Source organism: Ctenocephalides felis, unplaced genomic scaffold (genome assembly GCF_003426905.1).
Source record: "Ctenocephalides felis isolate EL2017-DRISC unplaced genomic scaffold, ASM342690v1 CF-g0.4_SCAFFOLD_03570, whole genome shotgun sequence".
Lineage (NCBI taxonomy): Eukaryota > Metazoa > Arthropoda > Insecta > Siphonaptera > Pulicidae > Ctenocephalides > Ctenocephalides felis.
In genome coordinates, this window is record NW_020539724.1 from 770072 (window position 1) to 778366 (window position 8295).

General features: G+C 26.8%; 1 protein-coding gene across 1 annotated transcript in view; it reads right to left on the bottom strand.

Moving 5' to 3' along the window:
• Positions 1–8083, bottom strand: part of LOC113383032 — a 32559-nt gene extending 24476 nt beyond the window's left edge. Inside the window, exon 1 of the mRNA XM_026621284.1 lies at positions 8056–8083. Within this exon, the coding sequence (XP_026477069.1) occupies positions 8056–8081 (26 nt within the window). The 5' untranslated portion in view covers positions 8082–8083. The remainder of the gene's footprint in view (positions 1–8055) is intronic.
• Between the last annotated feature and the right edge of the window lie 212 nt (positions 8084–8295).

The following is an 8295-nucleotide window of genomic DNA, read 5'->3' on the forward strand; positions in this document are numbered from 1 at the left end:
TACGATCACGTATGTCTTATTCATAATAATGTGTGATATGAATATATATATATATATATATATATATATTCGTAGTTACATATACATATAAATTAAATAATTATATGTATTTGTATAGGTTGCATCATTTTAGTTTTTTTTTTCAAATAGACATCTTTCCATTTTCAGAAAAAACATTTAATTACATTTTGAACCAAGAAATTTTTTTTTAAAAATAAAGACTCATTAAAAATCCTCTAATAAAATTACAAAATAAATAAAAAGAAAAGTTAACCACCAATGCCCAAAAATGGTCATAATTTCTCCAAAGCTCTAGACTGCACTTAAAAGCTCATAGTTTCCAAACAACTATAAGCTAAATTTTTTCAGAGCATTTTAGTTCAATACTATCATCCCGTTTCAATTTGACGTTGAGTTCTGGGTCTGTTTATTATGTGTGTATGTTTCGTATATATCACATCAATTTAAATAAATTACAAAAAAAGCTATCCATCATCGTGCGTTAAATAAGATATCACGCGTACACGTATAAATTAAATACCAAAAGTAATTTTCGTAAATTGCTTAGATAATTTTCAATCATTAACTCTACTCGCCTACCAAAGCAAAAGTGAAATATATAAGGCAATCGTTTATTTATGGCTGCCTTTTCATTTTCATTTGCTCATTATTTTTCAAATCGAATAATACAAAACAGTTACTTTTATAATGCGACATTGATATTGATACTTTCGGCTATAATTGGCTTGGCATGTCTTCGATTTCAATTTGCTTATAAATTAACCACAACATGTACCAAGATCGGTCGTCTTACAAAAATGGAACTCGCTTTTGCGATATTAGAAAATCAACGTAAATGAATCGGAATCTAGTTCAATACATCCTGATGATGTTTACACAGCGGAAGAATTTACATACGCCTAAATTTACGCGGTAGTCAAATATGGAAATAATTAACGCCGAGATATTTTGCTAAATTTTTGTGGTTTACCGATTCACTGTAAAAAAACTGCTAAAAGATATTTTGAATATTGTTGACACAGATGTAAAAAGAAATAGTAGATGATGAGGTAATGCAAAAATACAAATGAAAAGTGAGAATTGAAAGTAGTTTAAAGCAAATATTCGAGGCCTATGAAAATCAGAAAAAATAATTAAGAGCAGCGAAAATGAAGTGTTAAGGCTTTCTTCTTTTTTTTCGAACCTTGCTTCTTCTTCTATCTTCTAATTCTTTTCTATCTCAACTCAATAATTCCTATTCTACTTAACTCTGAGCATAAGCTCATTATTCTCTCTTTTCTAATTCTTCTTCATTCTTCTAATTCTTCTTCATTCTCTAATTCTTCTTCATTCTTCTCTCTCTTCTAATTCTTCTTCATTCTTCTCTCTCTTCTAATTCTTCTTCATTCTTCTATCTCTTCTAATCTTGCTTTATCTTCTAACTTCTACTTCTATTCAACTCCTATCTTCCTTTATTTTCTCATTCTTCTTTTTATCTTCGCGTGTTTTTACAAATAAATTTATATATACTACTTCAGAAAAATAAAATATGTTAACAAACAAAATATATCAATTTTGCAAAAAGCTTCGATTTTTTTCTTCCTAATTTTGTTTTTGAAAGCGTAATCTAATAATTTTTTTGATGACTTTGTTTTCTATCTAGTAACACTTGAACAGTCAAAATTAATATAATTTTTTTTCAAATGGAGCCTTAAATATAAATTCTCATAAAATGTCAGGTTACAATTAATTAGAATTATTTATAAATATAAATAGTTGTAGCAGATAAAAAATAAAAAAAAAATGTAGAGAAAAACGTAGATGAAGCCACTAACATTACATAAATTGCGAAAAAATCCACATAAATTATAAACCATATGAGATAAAAATCTTTATAAATTTCTTCTGAAAAGTGATACCTACAGCTACAACCTACATAAAATATTTTGCAGCAATTTTAACATTTTCTTAATTTATAAATCTGATAAAACAGCTACAATTGAGTTTCTATAGCCAAATATTGTAATTGTAGAGAATAGTATAAAAATTATTTAAAACGTGAATCTCAGCCTCTACAATTTTACGCGTTTACCAGAAAGTTTTCCAGGTTTGCATATATTTTTTTAAATAATTTTCTGTATTTTTCTTATTAAGTTATAGGTTAAATCTATTTCACAAACTATGTTTTTACCGATTGCGATTTTTTAAAACGTTATTCGAACCTACTAACGAGAATAGTAGAAAGTCGTAACGAATGAACTATCATCCATAAGGCGATACTGTTAGAGTGTCAATGTCAATCAACTTCATCTAAATCATTTTTGACGTTTTTTTCTAATTCTCTAATGCGATAAATAAGATGTGACAATTTGAGATTACTGAGAATCATGTTTGATTTAATTATTTTAATCAAACAATCTATAAAAAACTTGCGATTTGTAATGAATTTTTAACCAAACAACCCACTATCCTCAATTGGATAAAGGAAATTGAATAAAGTTTTATGAAATTTTCACGTTATGCAAAAATTATAATAATTGACAAATTGGACTTGTAACAATTCAAGCAATTCATTCCAGAATTTTCACTAAAAGTTTGTATACTGTTAAAAATAACGTTTAATAATATTAGTCAGTAATGTTGTTAATTATTTCAACATTGCATCTATCTATTGAATTTAGCTTTTTGTATCCAAAATAAAATAAGCTCCATTAAATTATATAAAAAGCAGATTTAAACTTAGGTAATAATGAATGAAAGGTATTTTTTTAATAACATTAACACTAAGTTTTAAAAAAAATTAAAAAAACGCAAACATTCTTGAGATATTGATGGATCATTTAATATAAGCATTTTGTATTAGAAATAAAATATAAATGGAACAAAATGCTTAGAATATAACTTGAAAGGTAAGAATAAATTTTCAATATTCTTTAATACATAATCAAGTTAATTTAGAAATTAATTTAATAAATCAATACCAATAAAATTGAAAGAAACCAATTGGACCAAAATAATTACAAAACCAGAGATTTAGTTTTTTTCATCATTAGATACCACAGTCAAAAAGACGCAATTTCGCTTGACTTTAGAAAGATAAGTTATTAGTCAATATTATATCTTTACATGTCATAAATTGAAAAAATCTTACCTTGGAATTCCTTTCCTTTTAATTAATTTTGAAATTTGGGGTCCTATTGGACTCTCATGATTCATTGAAAGTTTTTTGTATGTAGGTTGTCAAAATGCAAATCGTGATTCGTGTGTGAATTTCGATATCTTGTGACACTTTCCCTATAAAGAAATATCACAAGTCATCAGAAATAAAGTTTAAGACCTTTTGTACCTACAATGGATCAATTTCTCAATGAACTCAAAATTATAGAAAGTTTAAATCTGATCTGGATATCCATATTGCAATTTAGTTAAATATTTATTTCAATTCTACGTATTAGCTGATATATATAATATTTATTTACAAACTTTCGAAGACAGCAAAAGTGAATTTAAGATGTGATATTATTATTATTTTTTTATCAAAAGCTCTACTTTCTCTTATTAATTTACGATCTACATATAAATTGTATCAAACACTTCCTCTCAAATAATAAAAATTTAAATAATTCCATCGTATATCAGTTTTCGTTCTTAATATAAATCAGTCCCATAGTACCAATTCTGTAACTTTTATATTTGAATCTGTTAAATTCAGGGCATGTGAATGAAAACACCGGCAGTTGAAAGTAATTAATGATAACCATTTTTTCTGGGTTATGATATTGTAGAACTTTTCAAATTGAGTTTACTAATCATTATAGAGATAATCTTTTGAATTGTTCGTATAACAAAACACATGATGGGCAATGGAAACAATCTTAATAGTTTCGGTAAAAAAATGACTTAATGATTTGCTTTAATGAAAGCAGTTGGATAAAATATTTGAATTTGTGATCGCTCAGTAAAAAAAATTTTAAAAAATTGATCGTAGAAAATTTAAATAAGCGTTTGTCCATGATTAAAGCTTTTATTTATTATTAATCCTATGTAGTATAACATATTAACATATTAAAGTAAAATTTACATATAATGACACATGCCATTTATCAATTTGTTATTAGTTTTCAACAATATTTCAATATTTCTCTTTTAATAAATCAAAAAATTTTATCCAAGGAAATTTCTAAACAAAATTAATAGATTATCATAAATCTAACACCAATTACCCAAAGTATTTAAAAAGAAGTTATTCAATGTTTTTTAAGGTGTGTGATTATTATTGAAGGAATTTCTACAATTAAGGTCTAGTACAAGCAACAGTACTTTGCAAGAAGCTGTTACAGGTGCCAAGTGAATCCATTTTAAAGTATTCGATTCATAGCCTCTTTAACAATTTTGTAACCATTAATTTAACCATTTATAATCGTCACATTACACTATATAATATATAGTTTTACGATAGAAATCGATGATTAAATTTCTATTTGTGAATTATGAATATTTATTACTCTATTTGATAACTTTGGAGGTAATTTATACACCAAATACTCTCTAAATATTTATGCAAGTTGAAGATATTCATGCCATTTGTCGTATTATGAATGATAGCCAAAAATTAAACGGCATCATGCTTTAAAGCAAATTGCTGGTACTTCCCGTACCCGTACCGTAAAGATGGCTGAACCTGTCTTTCGGTTCACTTTGCCCGTTTAAAAGATGAGTATAAATACAAGGTAAGAATGATAACATTCTAGATCCTCCCCCCACGAAGTAATGCCCAATGGCGGTTTCATAAATATTTACTTATTTAAAATTACAATCTATTATTAATCATTTTAGCTAGAATTAGAATTAATATCCAAATCTTTCCCAAAAACTAATTCTTTCTTCATACTCATCACAACACAAGCAAAATGTTTTTTGATTCGTTCGAGTCGGATGATTCATTTTCTCAATAGCTGTAATTTTTAACACTGTATCTCCCAAACGGTTGGACTTGTCTTTTCCGAAATTAGTTATCCTAACACTATCAATACGAACCAAATGTGTATTTAATCAATCTAATCGGATACCCCATTTTCGCAATTTGGATTCGAATTATTCAAATCGGTTGATCCGTTGGACACAAAATTGTATTTACACGCATATACATTAATTCATTTCTTCTAAGGTAAGACAAAATTGTCAAAAACATTTAAAACGTAGAGATTTGATGAAATGTCCATTCTCGATTTTTGTATGATTACCATAACTTAAAGGAACTTAAAAATATAATAAGAAATGTTAGTATTAAAACAATTTCATTAGGGGAAGTCCCGCAACACCGGACGGCACCAAGCACCGGACACTCTATTTAACACGTATTATTTAAGTCAAAGACACATGTGCAGGCATTCCGAAGTGTGTAAATGGCTTTATAAGTGATTTTGAAATGTCCGGTACTAGGTGCCACTGTTTAAAATCATATTTGTTGATACCAAAGTTTGATTGATAGTATTAATTATTTTTAGCAAAGATTGCGGTTTTGTTAATTTAGTTTTATTTTTAACTTTGTTATCTAACATAAATCATAATTTAATAAACATTTCGTCAAATATTTTTTGATTCATTTATAAATAATTTTAGGTGTCCGCCACTAGGGGACTTTTCCCTACATTTTTTTCAATAACTCAATAAAAACGTAATATGTAAAAAATGATTTTCCTTATTAGGAGATTTAAAAAAATGACCATAAAATCTTAAATAAAATGTCAAAAAATGAAAAAAGGAGATTTCATTGGAAATACACTATTTAGAGATAAAGACTATATTGACAGACAATAAAGACAATATTGTCTTAAAAAATAGTGTATATTTTGATTGGCAATAAATATTTGAAAAAAAAAAAATCTATGAACTCCAGTAGTATTATTAAGTAACTTTTTCATTTACATGAATCATACACTTAGAAGTTAAAATAAAGAAAGTCATAAATCTACACAAAATCATTTAGTTTCCCAAAAACTTTAATTCTTAGTATTATTAAGTAACATATTCATTTACGTGCATCATATGTTTATAATGTATAACAACAGAAGTTATAATTCTGCAAAAAAATCAATTAACCATAAATCAACCAAAAATTCGGGTTCTCAGTACTATTAAGTAACATCCTAACATTCATCCGTCATATGCTCGCATTCACTAATTTCTTTCCAAAGTTCGGTAACGTTTCGCGTATTGCAAAAATTGCGCAAGACAATTGACGTCAAAAGATTTTTATGACTAACAAACAAAATTGTTGGAAAGCTCCATAAGAAATAAGTCGTTGTCTCAGTCATTTTGCTTGAAAAACGGATGTAGAATTTATAAGAACGGACGCAGAATGCGGATGTCTGCATCGTGTTTCTACGCCACAGGTTAAGAAAATTCTCTAAGATGATAGATGAGATGGTCATTTTTAGATATTTTATGGTTTGCCAAGTTGAGGTTTATTAATTAATCTATTATGGTAGTCATGTTCTGCGTAAAGTCTTTATATGGTGTAGAGAAATTTGTTATTTGCATAAGGATTTATGCTAATATGTACACACAAATGAGGAGTTGTCACCAGAGTGGACGACCATCCTAGAAATTTAGACTAATTAATGTTGCCAAACTAAAATTATCATAATATTTATATAATCTGTCGTTAAACGGCAGCAAAAAATATGCTCTGGCTCTAAAGTTGTCTAACATTTTATGAAAACCCAGAGTGGAGGATTATGAATCTTCTATTTACTTTTTATAATGAAAAAATTAAGTAAAATAATGTAAAACTGTGGATCCACTGTGGTTATCAACTTCTCATGTACATATTTATGGAAGAAATCTTAAAAGACCATTTAATTATTTATATATTTAAAAATCTAATCAATACTTTATCTGCAACTCTCATATTGTTATCGATTGAATCTTTCTTTTTTGAATTTACGAAAAAAAGTTTATGATTTCGCCAGTAAATCCAATTTTCAAATTGTATGTTTCAAATATTTCGAATCCAAAATTGAAAAAAAAGTGTGTGTGGTAGTGTATAAATGAATGATTTGAAACATTTCTTTTGCAATAATTTTATATAAACACACGAGTGATTATATTTATTTAATCTCATTGTTTCTGCTAAAAAATGTTTCATATCATTATTTTCATTTTTAGTATTCAACAATTACAATTATATAACTTCAATTTTAAAATCAATTTGTAGTTTTCATCTGGTCATTATGGTTGCTACTAAATTGAAAAATAATATGGCAATATTTTCTGCTACTATTGTACTCTAAAAACAATGAATATAATGGACGCTAATTATTAGAGAAAACATTTATACAATGATAAATAATTAGGCGTTAGTACTAGTTTCTAGATCACTATCATTTTAGATATTAGACTATATTGCTAATTACTGGACATTTCTTATATATATATATATATATATATATATATATTTAAATAAAATAAAGAAAAACAATCATTAAGGTACTTTTCATCAAAACATGTTAATATTTTCAATCAACACTATTCCTATTAGATTCTAAAAATAATTCTAATTAGATTCTAGTCGCTTTCTTGTCAGATTCTAGCTAAGATCCCTGTAAGGGTATTTTATAATAAAGAGATAATTTCAATCTACATTATTCAAGTACTTTCTAGTGCTTGATGAAAATACATTTATTACATTTCCACGTAAACAATTTTTTCATAAAATCTTATGCCAATAAAAAAGAAAGTCACTATTGTTTATATAAAAAAAACTAAATTTTCAGGAGAATGTTATTTCATGGTCTGGTTGTATTCTGCTACTATAACTATACGAATGTGATATTTGTGTTTTGTGTGAAAGTTTGATACATATTTAATAGGTATGCGATATTCGAAAGGAAATGCACTTCATGCAGAGCCGGATTAACCTATAATTACTCGCCTAGGGCTCCGAGAAAATGGGGCCACGATGGAAATATTAGGAACGAAGTAGATGCACTCTTGCAGAATTTAATATTATCGGAAAAAATATTTTTTATAATATATGAAAAGTAGACTTACCTGATATTACTAAGGTGGTAGATCATTTTTAGACAAGGAGGAGCAATAAGGTTGAATGCCCATTAATACTTGATGTAATATTTCCGAGTAATAAAATCCATTCTGGCATTTCTGCAATAAAAAAATTACGTTAAATATAATAATTACATACGTTAAAATATATTATAAAGAACAATTATATGCTTCAAGAACTTGATTTTTCATAAAAATAAAAAAGAAAATTCTATTCCTTAAGACAGA